This window comes from Crinia signifera, chromosome 2 (assembly GCF_055691185.1).
Source record: "Crinia signifera chromosome 2, ASM5569118v1, whole genome shotgun sequence".
In the NCBI taxonomy this organism is placed as follows: domain Eukaryota; kingdom Metazoa; phylum Chordata; class Amphibia; order Anura; family Myobatrachidae; genus Crinia; species Crinia signifera.
Genome location: NC_139218.1, coordinates 267118618 through 267133720, shown reverse-complemented (window position 1 = coordinate 267133720; position 15103 = coordinate 267118618). Strand labels below are relative to the sequence as shown.

At 42.2% G+C, this 15103-nt stretch overlaps 2 protein-coding genes across 5 annotated transcripts in view; one reads left to right on the top strand and one right to left on the bottom strand.

Moving 5' to 3' along the window:
- The window catches only part of GABRA5 (gamma-aminobutyric acid type A receptor subunit alpha5), a 176535-nt gene that overhangs the window by 41522 nt on the left and 119910 nt on the right, over positions 1–15103 (bottom strand). For all 4 annotated transcript variants that reach the window (XM_083168577.1, XM_083168576.1, XM_083168578.1 and 1 more), the window contains exon 7: positions 8771–8914. In XM_083168577.1, the coding sequence (XP_083024703.1) occupies positions 8771–8914 (144 nt within the window). The remainder of the gene's footprint in view (positions 1–8770; positions 8915–15103) is intronic.
- The window catches only part of GABRB3 (gamma-aminobutyric acid type A receptor subunit beta3), a 357556-nt gene continuing 342516 nt past the window's right edge, over positions 64–15103 (top strand). Inside the window, exon 1 of the mRNA XM_083168571.1 lies at positions 64–434. Within this exon, the coding sequence (XP_083024697.1) occupies positions 331–434 (104 nt within the window). The 5' untranslated portion in view covers positions 64–330. The remainder of the gene's footprint in view (positions 435–15103) is intronic.

Genomic DNA, 15103 nt, shown 5'->3' with positions numbered 1-15103 from the left:
CTGAGAGATGGAATGGCAACACAATAACATGTGGAAGGAGGAGATGGCAAAGTCCTGGATGCAGAATAGTGATTACTGGCCGGCTGGGAGCATGATGAGGTTTAGAAAATCCATTGATGACTGATGCTTTCCCCGTGCAAAATCGGATTTTTGTATTTTACTAATCCCTGGTTACAATCTGTGTCCTGCTCTTTGTGATCCAGCCTGCAATCAGCCTCCTGCCTATCCAGATGCCCTGCATAGGGGCCGCCGGGCACAGAGCTAGCACTGACTGTGGGAGAGGGCGCAGCGCAAACCGGGGTCTCCCAGACCCCCTGGCCTGCCCGGGTCATGATGTCTCACCGCTTCTTCTGCCTCTTCTCTCTGCTCGCTTTACAAATTAAAGGAGAATTGCCATTTATTTCTGAGAACAACGCAGCCCTGATGGTGAACTGGTAAGTGAATCTGTAGAATCTGTAGAGATGGCTATAGGCTGTTTAGTATATATACAGGTCCTGTACTGATCTTATAACACTTGTTATGAGTGGGACATTTGTGTCCTATGTGTGTGTGTGTGTTACTGAAGCTGATTGTTGATTCTGGTATATGTGCCAAGAATTCAGCGTCACACTGTTGCCGAGTCCCTGATAGGGCAGCCGTGTGTGCGGGACGTGGGTGTGCTCCGTTGCGGTGTGCAATAGGCAGCAACACTGTCTTGTTCCAGCCACAAGCCGGGGGCGTGTACCAGGTTTCTTGTGCTACATCATGTATGGATACAATTACCACTGGGATAGAGATGGAATATGTTTTGGATCCTAGTTGTTGATCATAAGTGTGTATATTCTATGTAAGTGTGTATGTGACCTGAGGCCACGTGATGCTAGGATCCCCTCCTGCCCCCACCGGCCACCAGCATACAATCAGATCAGCCGGGGGCAGCAGCATCAGCCGGAGCCTCAGAGCAGGAAGCTTTTAAGAGGCGATCAGCACGTGTCCTGCCGGGATTAAAAGCCTTTCTTCCCTCTAATGCCTACACATCTGGTGGTCCTGCAGCCTGCACACGCCGGGGCTGCTGGTGTACCCGCAAATACGGCGGGGAGAGCAGTATTGACTGCAGCATGGGCCACTGGGACAGCCCCAGTTCTTTCACTAAATGTATATATCCTACTGTATATTGCTTTGCTCTGTGTGCCTGCACAATACATGCATTTACTATGTTCCATGAGATGTCGGTTATACACTCTGGGGCCCAAGTGTCATTAAATATTAGCAGCTTTTGGTGTCTGTTGGAGGAGTGGAAAGTTTGCTATGAGGCCCCATTACACAAAGATATGTTCCTCCTTGCAACTGTGCACTTCTCATGTCCTTTCTTACTGTACTATTGCCTGTGTTCCTTTTTCCTTATCTGCTTAATTCGGCTTCATGCTTACCAACATTTGAGTAAGCATGTCAGGGAGATTGTGAAAATGGTACTGAGAAGCGCAAACAGGTATATCTGAGAGGTGTGTCATAAAATGACCTACATCCAAATGTAAATGAGCCCCAAATCATAGTAAAGACCACCATACATTAGTCCAAGGTATTGTATGCAGCTTTGCATGTCATTCCTCACCAACTCCCTGCCAGGGTGCACAGGGCAACGGATCAGAATCCTCATTAATTTACATACGATTTGACACTTTTCAAATGCATTATTGACCCAAATGGTTAATATTGTACAGAAAAGGGCCAAATTGCACTAGTGTATGGAGGCTTTAAGGCTTGTTGAAGAAAAGACAGTGATACCTGTCAGGGCTTGTACATTTATTGTTTTGTACAGGTGGTTCCATACTGTATGCTGTTAATGGACATGAGAAAATTTAAAATGCATGTAGCCATAGAGTTCATTGTACTTTATAACCAATGTAGGGAAATGCCACTAATGATTCAATTTGAACGCATAGATCTCTGATTTATTTTTTTCCCAAAAAATGTAACCCCTGCATAATGTAGGTTGGGTGTAATGAGGGATATTGCTAGACTCCACAAGGAGACAGAGAGAGTGCCGCTATTTCAGAGAGCCTCCTGCAGAAAGCAGTAGGGTAGAGGCAACTGCATTTACTAGCATTATTTAATTCTACTACAATACTGTAGGTCTAATTCAGCCTGAATAGCGAAAATCCTTATATGCAAATTATAGATATTCCGTGCATGTGCTTACACTGCAGTAAACTGGGGTCATATTTTGAAAAATGTGACCTCATACACTGGGCTGATCTGGTCAAATTTTGTCCGATTCCAATGGATCGGGCTGTGAAATCGGGCCAAATCAGCTGTATGTGACATGCAGTCGGGTCCGATGCGCGGTCCCGTGGGCATCGGACCAGGACCCTGTGGTTTCACCGGCAGGGCATCAGATGTCTCGCAATCAGACCCATCAGTGACACATCGGGTCCAATCATAGCTGAAGCATCGCTGGCACATACCTATGTGCAGCTGCGGGGGTCGGAGCGGCTAGGAGATGGTAGCGGTGTTTGCCGGCCGGTGAGGAGGGAAGTGGCTGGTGAATTGGCAAAAATATTTTGAAAAGACTGGCTGGACACTGACTGGCTGAGAGAATTCTCTCAGCCAATCAGATGGGAGGCCACTGATTGGCTGAGAGAATTCTATCAGCCAATAACCGAAAAAAATATTTTTTCAAATTCAGTAACCGCTTCTCGCCCGGCCGGCAAATATGATTGCAAAATCTTGCAATCACAACACAGGGGAAGGACCTGGCATGCTAGAGAAACTAGATGCAGTTTTACCATTTTTGTCAAAACTGCAACGTATATTGAATAAGGCCCAATGTGTGCACACTGACATATTTTTTAACCCATTGTGGACTTGCATTTTACACCAACATTAAATGCCAGTAGGTATAAGGCCTACATCAACTTTTCCACGGCACTGTAATTTACCTCTGCATGTGACCATCATTTATTATTAAGTATTTCAAGGCAGTTTCTTATAAATGTTTGATAGCTATTAATTTGAAATGTACTACAAATTTGCAGTGCAGGCTATTATCAATAGCATATATATGGCTCGCAGGCCATTGTGCAATACATTCCTCCTTTATGTTTTTTAAACGCTGGCAGTATGCAAGTTGATTGACAGAAAGCCGATGTTCTGGGAGTGTCAGGGAAAACGCAGACTTGCCCAGGTATTAAATGGGAAGTTATGTCATGTCGGTACTTTTTTACTTTCATGGCGCCGCGCGTCAGAGTCCCCTTGCGGGGCTCGCTTCGCTCGCCCACGCTGCGGGCTCGGTGGCTCGCTACGCTCGCCACGCTATTTTAAATCAACTCCATGCCAACATGAAAGTAAAGAAGTACCAACATGTCAGCTACGGCCCTGAACTGACTGCTTCTATCGTAGCCGCCAAGTATGTCCTGGGCTACACACAGACTGCATAAACTGGAAAAATCAGTCGATGCTGAGCGGCTCGCATATGGATTTGCCACTATTTGCCAATCCAGCTATTTTTCTCAAGTCGTGCTTATTAATTTGCAGACTTGCACGGGCTCGATTTCGCTCTGGCTGGGTGTTGTAAACCTGATCGAAGGGCTCTGCAAATTAGCAGAGTAGCAATCCCATCTGAATTAGTTGTGTATAAGCAGCTTCTCTGAAGTTTCTTATACAATCTCAGCATAAAGTCTGACTGCAGTATTTGACTGACCCACAGGAGACAGAGGAGTTGTCGCAATGTCTCTTGATATTACTATTCCCACCTCTACTTAATCTCTTGAGCCTCGATCTGGTGGTCAAAGTAAGTAGACTTTATGTAAAGAGGGACAGAAGGTGGGATGTCTTAATATACATCGCCGCCCGGCCGCTGCAATGCCAGTGCATATGTACTAACATATGCGGCTGGCATCCCGGTGCGTTGACAGAGTCCCCCCGCAATACCTGTAAGGTGGTGTGCGGTGGGTCTCCATCACCTCCTGGGTGCCTCCTTCTCCCCTTACGCCGGGGACAGCTAAGTAGGCTGTCCCCAGCACCTCCTCCCCTGCAGCCGGAAGGAAGTCCGGCTGCTTTACTCGGGGGAGGAAGGGTTTACCTTCTGGTTCCAGGAGGACCTGATGCAAGGTAAACCAGAGGGAGGTGGAGAGGGGGGTCTGTGGAGGCGGCGGGTTGGTTTCAGGCAGCGATAGAAGCCCATAGATCTGTCTTTGCAATCTGATAACAGGTTCTTTTTAATAGAAAGAAGTAAGGCATTGGTGTAACTTAAGTGGATGGAAGTGGTGCCATTACTATGGGGCCCAAAAGCTTAGGGGGCCAGGACCCAAGTTAGAAAGTTGCCTACCAATTTCTCTACTTTGTATGCTAACCAATTGGGACTGATCCATTCCCCAGACTGAATTGTGTGACATTTTCAGTGAGAGCAGTGTATAGTGAATGATATAATGGTAAGGGGAAACGTTAATATGGTGGCACAGTATAAATAGGGATCACTGTAATGTAGCATAATATGAACTGGGTATACTGTATGCCATAATGTGAATTGGGGACTTTGTGTGGCATAATGTGAACTGTCTGCCCTACAATGTGACATGTAAACTAGGGAACTACAATGATTCCCCACTAATATGGGGAATAATAATAACTAGGGCACTTCTATGGTCAGAAAATGAACTATGGCACAACTATGGGGCATGAAATTAATTACTGCTAAAGAGAGATGTCTGTCAAGAAGCATTTGGACAGGATCCCCTTCCATATGTTTCTATGGGACTCAAAAAGTTCTGGTTACGCCCTTGCTCTCAGTAGATAGTGTTCACTATCCGAGACAAAGGCCCTTATTCTGGTTCACTCGCAAAGGCAAATTCCTTCTCAAATGGACAAAACCATGTGCACTTAAGGTGGGGCAGATGTAACATATGCAGAGATAATTAGATTTGGGTGAGTTATTTTGTTTCTGTGCAGGGAAAATACTGACTGCTTTATTTTTACACTGCAATATAGATCTCACTTTGAAGTAAAACCCCACCCAAATCTAATTCTCTCTGTTGCATCTGCCCAACCTGCAGTGCACATGGTTTTGTCCATTTGAGAAGGAATTTGCCTTTGCGAGTGAACTAGAATAAGGGCCAAAGGGCGGGATGTACTAAGACGAAAATGCGGTAAAATCCCCGTTTTACCACATTTTCAAATGTACTAATACCCAGCTGCCGTGTCATTGCATGGCAGGGTATCGCCACCTTTGGGTGGCGATACCCTATAGAATGCGGTGGGCTTCTATCGCTGTCCCCCGTCCACCACAGACTTCTACCCCCCTCCCGCAGTTGCTTCTCCTCCCCCAGCAGCATGTCACAGCCGGGGATGTTCTTCTGGCTGCAGGGGGAGGAGGAGACGATGGGTTCCACCGCAGAGCCCAGGAGATGATGGAGACACCACATCACAGGAATCGCGGGGGGGCCTCAATCACCGCACTGCGATGCTAGCCGCATATGTTAGTACACATGCGCTAGCATCACGGCGGGGTGTGGCGAGGGGCAGCGATGTATGTTAATACATCCCGCCCAAAATCTGAAACACTTTAGGCTTCTGAGGCTTAATAAATAGTACAATCACTATCAGTACAAGTATGATAAGGGGCAGATTAAATGGGCCAATGTCACCATATATTTTATGAGGACAGTGATATGCACCAATCTTTCATCAATGCAGATGATATATGATATCTTACCTGCATCTCACAAATGATAGACATACAAATATTTTCTATGTTGATAAAATGTATAAATGGGACCCAAGATGTATGGTTTCAAGGAAGCAGGGACCGATGTGATAATTAAAGTGAGCTTTTTAGATACTGTATACTGTGTTGTTTCAATATTTGTTGTCTTATAATACAGTATGATGATGGGCAAAAGGGAACCTAAGTAATACACTTTAGGGCTATACGATTTCAATACTGGACTATTAATGTTTGAGGCACAGTACTGGCTTGCAATGTTTGTTTTCAATCCTTGTGCTAACACTACTGTGTCTATTTAGAATGACAGCTAAAGCAGTTTTCTGATATGTGTGAACTTGGAACAAGCATTTAATGGTTTGAGATTGAGAACCAGATACTGTATAATTGATTAGAAATCGCAGTGAACACAGAACATCCTGCTGGTTTTCTCCTGTTTGGTGTATATCAGTTTAATAGCAACAGTATCACAACTCTTAACCCTGACCAGCAACATTCCACAGGGGAATCTATTTAGTGTCACTCCGTTACTCCGGGGAGCCTCTGTATTCCCTAAATAGTTCAACCGATAACCTTCAATTTTTATTGTTACATAATTATTTCAGATATCCTCGGGATATAAAGCGCAAGTTAACCCTGTTTGAAAAGGCATCTTGTAGTGTACAGAGATACTGTATATAATAAAACATTTTATATTTAATGACACAAAATAAATTGGTTTGTGTAGAGAATAATATGAAACAGAAATGTTCAAACTTGGTTTATTAGCTTAACCCTTGTTTTATGTAGTGAATACTGATATTTTAAAGATTGTTATTTTTATTTGTTCCCTGTGTCGGGTGAGATGTCATGTCTGCATGCTTGTTTGTACCAGGTTTGGGGTTTATCCTGTTAGCAGTGGTACTTTAGTTTCACCAGTGCCTATCCTTTTACCCCCTGCTGCTGCTGTTGTCCTTTTCCCCTGAATTTTTTGGGTATTCTGATTGGCGTGCCTCAGGAACCTGAAGCACAATTCCTGATAAGTAGCTGACGGATAATGAGATAATGATCATCAGACCATTTTTATTGGCTGAAAACACATAGGGCTAATTTGGTACCAACCATAGTATTCAATAGACCTTTTTAAAGGCAGTATTTCATTATTGAAGTGTAAATGTCTCAATTAAAAACATTTACTACATCTGGGCTAAACTATACATCAGAAGTTCAAGAGCTAGTTGTTTTCTATGAAGAAGAAGGTAAGAATTGTTTCTGTTGGTTTTAGGTCTTCTTTAGTTCTCTGTGTATGAAACAACCCCACTAAAATGTAGCTGCTTGCCAAATGAAGCCAACATTAGTAAAAAAATCTGCAGGTTGTAGCAAAGTTTTAGCACCTCTTAAATATACTGGAGAAAAGTGATGAAACATGTTTGTGCTTTAGTAATCCACTCATAATCAAGAACTGCTATGCTCCCTTCCACACAAGTCACAATCTAATAAAGGTTGAGTATCCCCTATCCGAAATGCTCAGGACCACGAGCATTCCGGATAGGGGAATTTTCCGGTTTTTGGAAAAAAAAAATTGTAGCCATACTTACCTGTCCCCTGATGGTGTCCGATGGTCCCTCGGCGTCCGCGCAGTCCCCGGGCATCCACAGCAGGCTTCCGGCATCTTCTCCTGGTCTCCAGCGGTCCCAGGAATGCATTGTGCGAGTGTGCGCGCGCACCGGTGACGTCACTGGCGCGCGCACACACTCACACAATGCATTCCTGGGACCGCTGGAGACCCTGGAGAAGATGCCGGAGGTACTGCTGTGGACGCCCTGGGACTTGGTAAGTGTAAAAAAAAGAGGGTTAGGGGGGTTAAAAAAAAAAAATTCGAATGATTCCAAAAACCACGGTTTTTGGAATAATTCGGATAGGGGATGCACGGATAGGGGATACTCAACCTGTACCCCTTTCACACAGAAAATGAAATTCCCGAATGAAGCAGTTGAACGCAGGAATTTCATGAAATACCCAGGTCCTTTTTCTGCGTGAAAAGGGTCAATCCAGATCTTAAATTCAGGGTCTCCTACTCTGCAATTGACCAGGGTCGGAGACCCAGAGTTTAAGATCTGGGTTGACCCTTTCACACAGGTGAAAACCCTGAGTTTTAGAGCAAATTACCAGGTCTAAATTTTAGACAAAGCGATTTACTCTCCTGTGTGAAGGGGGTCGGACAACGTGCGGTCAAATAACCCGGCGCTTCAGATGCTGGGTAATTGCCGGGTTATTCGGCCGCCGCTGTCTGAAAGTAGTATTAATTTGAAATACAGCACAGAAGTACAAAACCTAGAGCAACAGTATGCTAGCACAAACCCAAACAAGCTAGATTTGTTCTATGCCAGTGGTTCCCAAACTTTTTTTATCTCTCGTACCCCTTAATTAGACTTTTCATTTATGAGTACCCCCTTCTCTCAATTTGAAATATCCCCAGTACTTAGAGTGGAGTGGAAGTGAGTGGTATGCGTGTAATAATGCATATCCTTATATTAAGGAGTAGCGGAGGAGTGGTGTGTGGTCAGGAATCCTGTCCCTCCGTGTCTGGCAGCTTGCTGCGTATTTTCATCGGGGTTCCCACTAATGCCTGTAGGATTAATGCCACTGCTTTCTTCACACCTGACATGGGGCAGATGATCGCTGATGTCTGATGGCAGCGTGGGTAGCTCCCAGTGGATTGCTGGTCAGGCAAAATTACGAGGAGACGCTGATGACGCTGCAGACAGAACCAGAAGTGACACAACGTGGTTCGTCTCCATGGCAATGGGAGTCTTCTTCCACCATCGAAAGACTTTTTCTTCTTCCGCCATTACCAATATTATTTTCATGTACCCCCAACTGGTCTGCAGAGTACCCCCAAGGGTACTAGTACCCCAGGTTGGGAACCACTGTTCTATACTATACCTTTGTGAGTTATTCACTTTATATTACAGTAATGTGAGCTGAGCATTCAAGTTTCACTTTTCTTCCTATACAGTAGTACCTTATAAGCAGCAAGTGTTACAGGAGATATATAGTCTTTGGGAAAAATCGATGCAGAATACTTCTTACCTGTGCTTGTGCTGATGTTCTCCATTCCCACAGTCTGACCAATTAAATGGTACTGATTCAAACGCGAACCATCTTCTGCCACTACCACAGATTTGTGTGTAAGATTAGTCCATTCATACCGCAGTTCAGAGTTAGGATATGCATCTTTAAAGAAGAAATGAGCCAAAGAAAGGTTTCAATTGCAGTTAACACTCACTGTACAAAGTTCATGCTATTACTGCATTTATTGCACCCTAAGGTGCTGTGACGCTCTTGCAGGGTTGCCTCAGTTTGGTGGTCCAGGACAAGCTTTCATTGTTTTCAAAGTGCTAGTGGCTGCAAATCCTAAAACATGGTCAATCATAAGCTGTACACCACCTCATAAATGCATAATATACTTAATTAAAATTTTCTCCAAATATATCAATAACAAACTGTTATCGTATGGATGCCATGACAAAAGTGCTGATACACTGATAAAATGTAATGGAATGTGTCATTATATACAATGGGATGTATTCAATGCGGCCGGCGAGAACAGCTTGTTTTCGGCGAGGATGGAAAAAAAAGCCATCTTCGTCGTTTAACCCGCTCGCCCTATTCTATGTTCTGGGGGAATCCTCGCTGTCAGAGGACGGTGAGGATTTCCTCGAACATCAAGATTCGCGGTTAATGCAGCAAGCCCGCTGCATATCACTGCACTCGCCGTTTCCAGCTCGCTTTTTAAAAGTAGCGAGGTGGAAATGGCGATTGCAGGGGGGGCAGTTAAATACTGAGGGCGGGCTATGATGGTGAGCAGTAGGCACACCTGTTGGTAGCAAGTGAAAATACATCTCTTTCTCTCTCACACATGCACAAACACAGAGGCAATCCCAAGGTAGCAGACTTGCTTTCAAAGCGTTTGCTTTGAACGGGCTTACTAGTACCTGTACTATTTAATCTGCCTATCAATTACTGATATTGAAGATAGAGATTACTAGATTGTGAAAATTAATATTATCCTATCCAAGATATATTCTTGTTTTATATAAAACATTATACCTGCTGTGTATACCATTGCAGGTCACTGTTCAAAGGTTTAGCTTACAGTAAAATGTGGAGCATTGTTCACATTGTTTCACTGTGTCTGCTATTATTAAATGTGTCAATTATAAAGTAGGACTGAATTTTGTCAAGTTTGGTTTTATATGAAATAGCATCTGGCACAGCATTCAGCATTACAGGTTGTGTTATAAGGTGGGTACACATTGTTTACAAGCAATATGCATGAGAATGATATCGTTACAATATTTATGTTCTTATATCGGCTATCCTTAACAATGCTTGCTCCCTTAGGTCATTTGTGAACCCCTTTGTCGTCTGTACATGCGGTCAAATCCTTACTATATCATGAATGACAGCTTGCTCCGGGATTTGGCCACTGAACCAGCCAATCACCTCTTAACTGCCATGTCACAGGCTGTGTTTGAAAAGACAGGAGCTGATTGGTTGGTTGTTTATCGCTCTCCATTTTTTCACTATTGAAGCTTAGTGCATCTGGCCCCTGGTCTGTTCAGGCCCATTATGAAACCAGTTGGAACAGCGGCAGGCATGTAAGACACAAATATAATGCAATCCATAGGAAACATCCAGATACAACTTTTCAAGTACATACTGTATATCACTATTCATGTCCACCATTGAAATTCATTGAGTGCAGAGTTTTGAACTGACCCAGTTGTGCCACTACTGTGTGTAATATGTGTAAAACGAAAAAGATCCAGTCATTTAAAATGCTTTCAGACTGACAGATACCAAATGTGGAAGTAAGTAATTAACATAATTGCCAAATCCAATCAGTCAGATTAGCTCTGTAATTAGTATATTCTGCCCAGCAGAAAAAAAAAATCTAAGCATTTAAAAAATTTATATATCTTAAATAAAATGTGAAAAAGCCATAGGCTTAGTCCTAATGCTGAAGACAATGTAGGAAATACAACCATTGAAATACATTATTAAATGGATATAACCCCAAATATCCTATATATTTCTGATTATTTTTCATTTAGTTAAAGACCGTGTAACCTTAAGAGTAAGTTGTTTTCCATTAAAGCTCTATTATATTAAATGTGATTTATAAATAAGAGCTAGTCTATGTAATTCCATTTCTAATACACAGTACATGTAAACATTTCAGTGTTTACAATAATTAGATATTTCCCATACATTTGTGATTAAGCTTCATTCAGTCACATCTGATTTTTGTTAAGCAATTTCCAGCTCGAATAGGCTCTTAAAAAGAATCTCCATTCACCCAGACAAAGCTCTTAAAAATGCTCAAAGCATATGAGACTATTTCTGCACAATACACCGGCTATGTGAGTATAAAATGGAGTTGCGCTAATCATATTTAAAATCCATTAACCTAAAATCTCTGTTCTGTGAGTCTATTTATCCATCAATGTATTACATGGGGAGTGGCGAGGGAATCAGAGTGTTCATACTGTAGGGAGTCATCCTAAGAGTTCAGATGGACATACTTGGGTCATGGATGGTTTCACATTTACCTGTGCTGCATTACCATGTAAAACATTTAGCACTGCTTCTATATGTGCAGATTTTTAAAAAGCACTAGACAGACCAGGGATACTTTCTATTCCATTTTAGTCTGATAAAACTCATCTAGGTATAAAAGCAGTTTTGCAATGTACTGTACTTAAGCCACACTGACTTCATGGTGAATGATACGTAAGGAAAGACACCAGGTAAAGATATTAAATCACCCATGAGTACACATCCTAAAATAGCTGAATTCAACAGTATCTTACATTCTGCCAGATAACATTACCTTTAACTACTCTTATGTATGTGTGTAATAGTATGGAATGGCTTAATGTACAGTAGGTTGTAGAAACAGAATGCGGTTAATATCCTGGCGGTCAGGATGCCAGTGTTCAATATACCGTCACCGGCATGCCGACTGCCTTCAGAAGATTGATGACGAATCTTCAAAAGGATTTGGAATAGGATGCTTGAATACTAACAGGCACTATTGGGGGGACTTAGAGTTCGGCAGTGGGGTGGGGCTATCAATATAACCGGCAGGGGGCAGGGGTTAGGCACTAGTAAGGAGGGTTAGGGCCAGGCTATGGGGAGGAAGGGTTAGAGTCAGGCTACAGGAAGGGAGGGTTAGAGGGAGAAGGGCGAAGCTACATATGCTTGCCTTTCCCTGTCGGAATCTTACCATCAGGATGCCAGCGGTATTCTGACCACCGGACATCTGCATGTCCTGATCATTAACTTTTCCTTAAAGGTGCTTAGAAAATTGGTAAGGTTTGGATACATTAATACATGTTAATGCGTACAGGTAATATATTGTATTGACTTGAGTCACAGCCTGTTTTTCCTCCAAATCTGGGGGTACACACCTAAAGATTCCTCTGTCTAATCTGTCACGTGGGAACAAAAATCTGGTAATGTATGGGAGCAAATGACAAACGACCATTTGCTCCCAAATGCTGGAGAAACAGACAAGTCATTCAGACAAATTGGTTAAAGCCAACTGATTTAACTAATTTATCTGATCAATATTTTTTTTTGGTACTTATGTTAGTTGGGCGCCCACTAAGCTATTTGCTTAGTTTTACGCGTCCCCTCGCGGGGCTCGCTACGCTCACCACGCTTTGGTCTCGGTGGCTCGCTGCGCTCGCCACACTACATAAAATCGACTCCATGCCGACATTGATAGTGTGGGTATGAGTGTACTAACTATAGTGGGCGCCCAACTAACATATAAGTACCTTTTTTTTCACTTTCCAGCATTTTGGAGCAAATGGTTGATTATCATTTGCTCCAATACATTACCAAATTGTCAGCACCGCGCAGTCGCTGGTGCTGACATTACTGTTATCTCGTTCTGTCATTTTGAGGGGTTGGTAAATAGTATTTATGTATGTGTGGTACTCAAATATTTCTGATTTGACATATATAGCCTGTACTGTATAGGTCAGCTTTAATGACAGCTGGCAGCAACAGCTGAAGGGGCCCGGGATGGGGCAGCTCAGTTATTTGTTCAGTCAATCTCCGGCTCAGCATTCTTTGTGAACTCATTGTGTCGAATGGATTCCTGCGGAATGCTTTGGTATTAAATGGTGGGGAATGCTGGGAAACCTGAATATATCATTACTGGGGTTACACTGAGAATCCTATAGATGAGCTGGAGTAGATTATGCCACTAACACTGTTAGATCCAGTGTAACCTAGATCTAATAACACCGCAGGAAACTACTGCTTTTACAATTCTAGATATTAGCTTTGTGGTGATCAATCAGATCTGTGGCCTGCAGCACATCATCATGGGGAAGTCAGTTCTTGTAGGTTTCTAAAATAATTGTAACTATTTATAATGTTGCAACAATTTATTTCCATCAATGCAAGAACACATTTTCAAGGATTTTCTCTGTACAGTTAAGAGATTGCATGAGGTCATCTTTATTGCTTTCCTGTTTTTTTTCTACTTCTTACAATGTGGGCATCACATTCCCTAGAAATCATTAGTGCATACTGAGTTTCGTGTCCTTCCTTACAGAAGCAGGTGCCATTAAATGACATTTCAGAATTAGAATATTTCCTGTTTATTCAGCACACCTATAGAGAAAAACAACCTGTATTTCATACTTCTGCCCTATTTGCAATTAGTACAATAGAACATTATTTATTTCAATACCAACGTTGAAATGCAGTCAGGATCTTGACATTTCCTATGTGGACAGTCAGAAATTTGACATTAAAATGTCGAATTCTAAGGTGTCCATATTGTCAAAATGTCAGAAATGTTAGGGTTAATGTTGAAAATAGGTGCTTCCACTGTGACCAACGTAGAGGTAGATTTGTTAAGATGGGAGTTTTATTGAAGTTGAGGTCAGATCTAATAGATAGGATATAATTGGTTGCTATAAACAACATCCCTTCTTCATTGGAACCCCACCTTGTACCCCTTTCACATCGTACAAATAACCCGGGTTGTTGCCGGGTCGACATGCAGTGTGAAAAGGCCTTTTCAAATTACCCAGGTCTAGCGACCCTGGTTTTAAAAAAAGGGTTAATCCCGGGAACTGGGTTGCTGTGCAGTGTCCAGGGTCCGTTCACACAATAGGGAGGAGGCAACTTCAGCTCCAAGTGCTGCCTCCTCCCCCACCTCCCCGTGATGCGCTGCCACCCGCCCCCTTCCTGATGTCAGCAAATGGGCTTATTACTGGGTCACTGTGGAGGTCTATCATTGCAAATGCCGGGTCACTCCCGGGACGGACCCATGTCCAAATCCCATGTGCGACCCGGCATTTGCGATGTGAAAGGAGTATTAATAAATATATCCCACAGAGTGGATTATGAATTTGACAAATCATACGGAATCCCTGTGTGACATCATTGTCCACAACTCGCTGCGTAGGTATAATAAGGAGCGCTATATAATCCATTTTCTCGCATCACTTGTTATAAAATTATATTTATCGTTCCAGTGTAATTGTATTAAATATAGAAATATCCACTCTAGAGGAACAACACATTTTTTATTAATAATTTACAGTAAATTGATTCTATCCTGTCTGTTCTGATTTTGCTAGCATAGATTTTAAAATATAAAATATATCTGCTTCGAAATATTTTAGATGAGCATTTATCTTTTTAACAGATAATGTTCGACATAAAGGTTTTTTGGCATTGTGTTTGTAATTTATATCTGGCGTGCTGATAGCATCTACCACAATACAGTATAATGTTACCCTATCATTTACATTATTCATTGATCTGCATTAATAATTCTGTAAAAAAGGCTGCACATAAATCATTAGAGAAAAATATTGCAAACAATGGGAATAAAATGCAATTCTGTTACAGTGATAAGCAATTACTAGAGCCCATAATAGAAATCTGCAATTAAATGTTTTGCAGTAAACTAAAATATTTTACAATTATGTAATATACAAACATGTAATACAAAAAGTGTGCTATCATTTTAACTGATGAAGTACCCGCTAAGAATATATTCTACCATTCTCCGATATGCTAGCAACATTTTAATCAGCCTTCACAGTGATGCATAAACACTGCAGTATGTTAGCATATGTTGCTCAAGGTCAGGAGAGTCATTGAAGGAGTTGCTTTTATTTATAAGTTTAGTAAAACTTTACCAAACTATTTCTTGTTGTGTCCTAATAAGGGAACATTACATTTACATTTATCAGCCATGATTGGACAAAGGGGGTTATTCTGATTCACTCGTAAAGGCGCAATCACTCTCTAATGGACAAAACCATAAGCACTGCAGGTGGGGCTGATGTAACATGTGCAGAGAGAGCTCGATTTGGGTGTTTT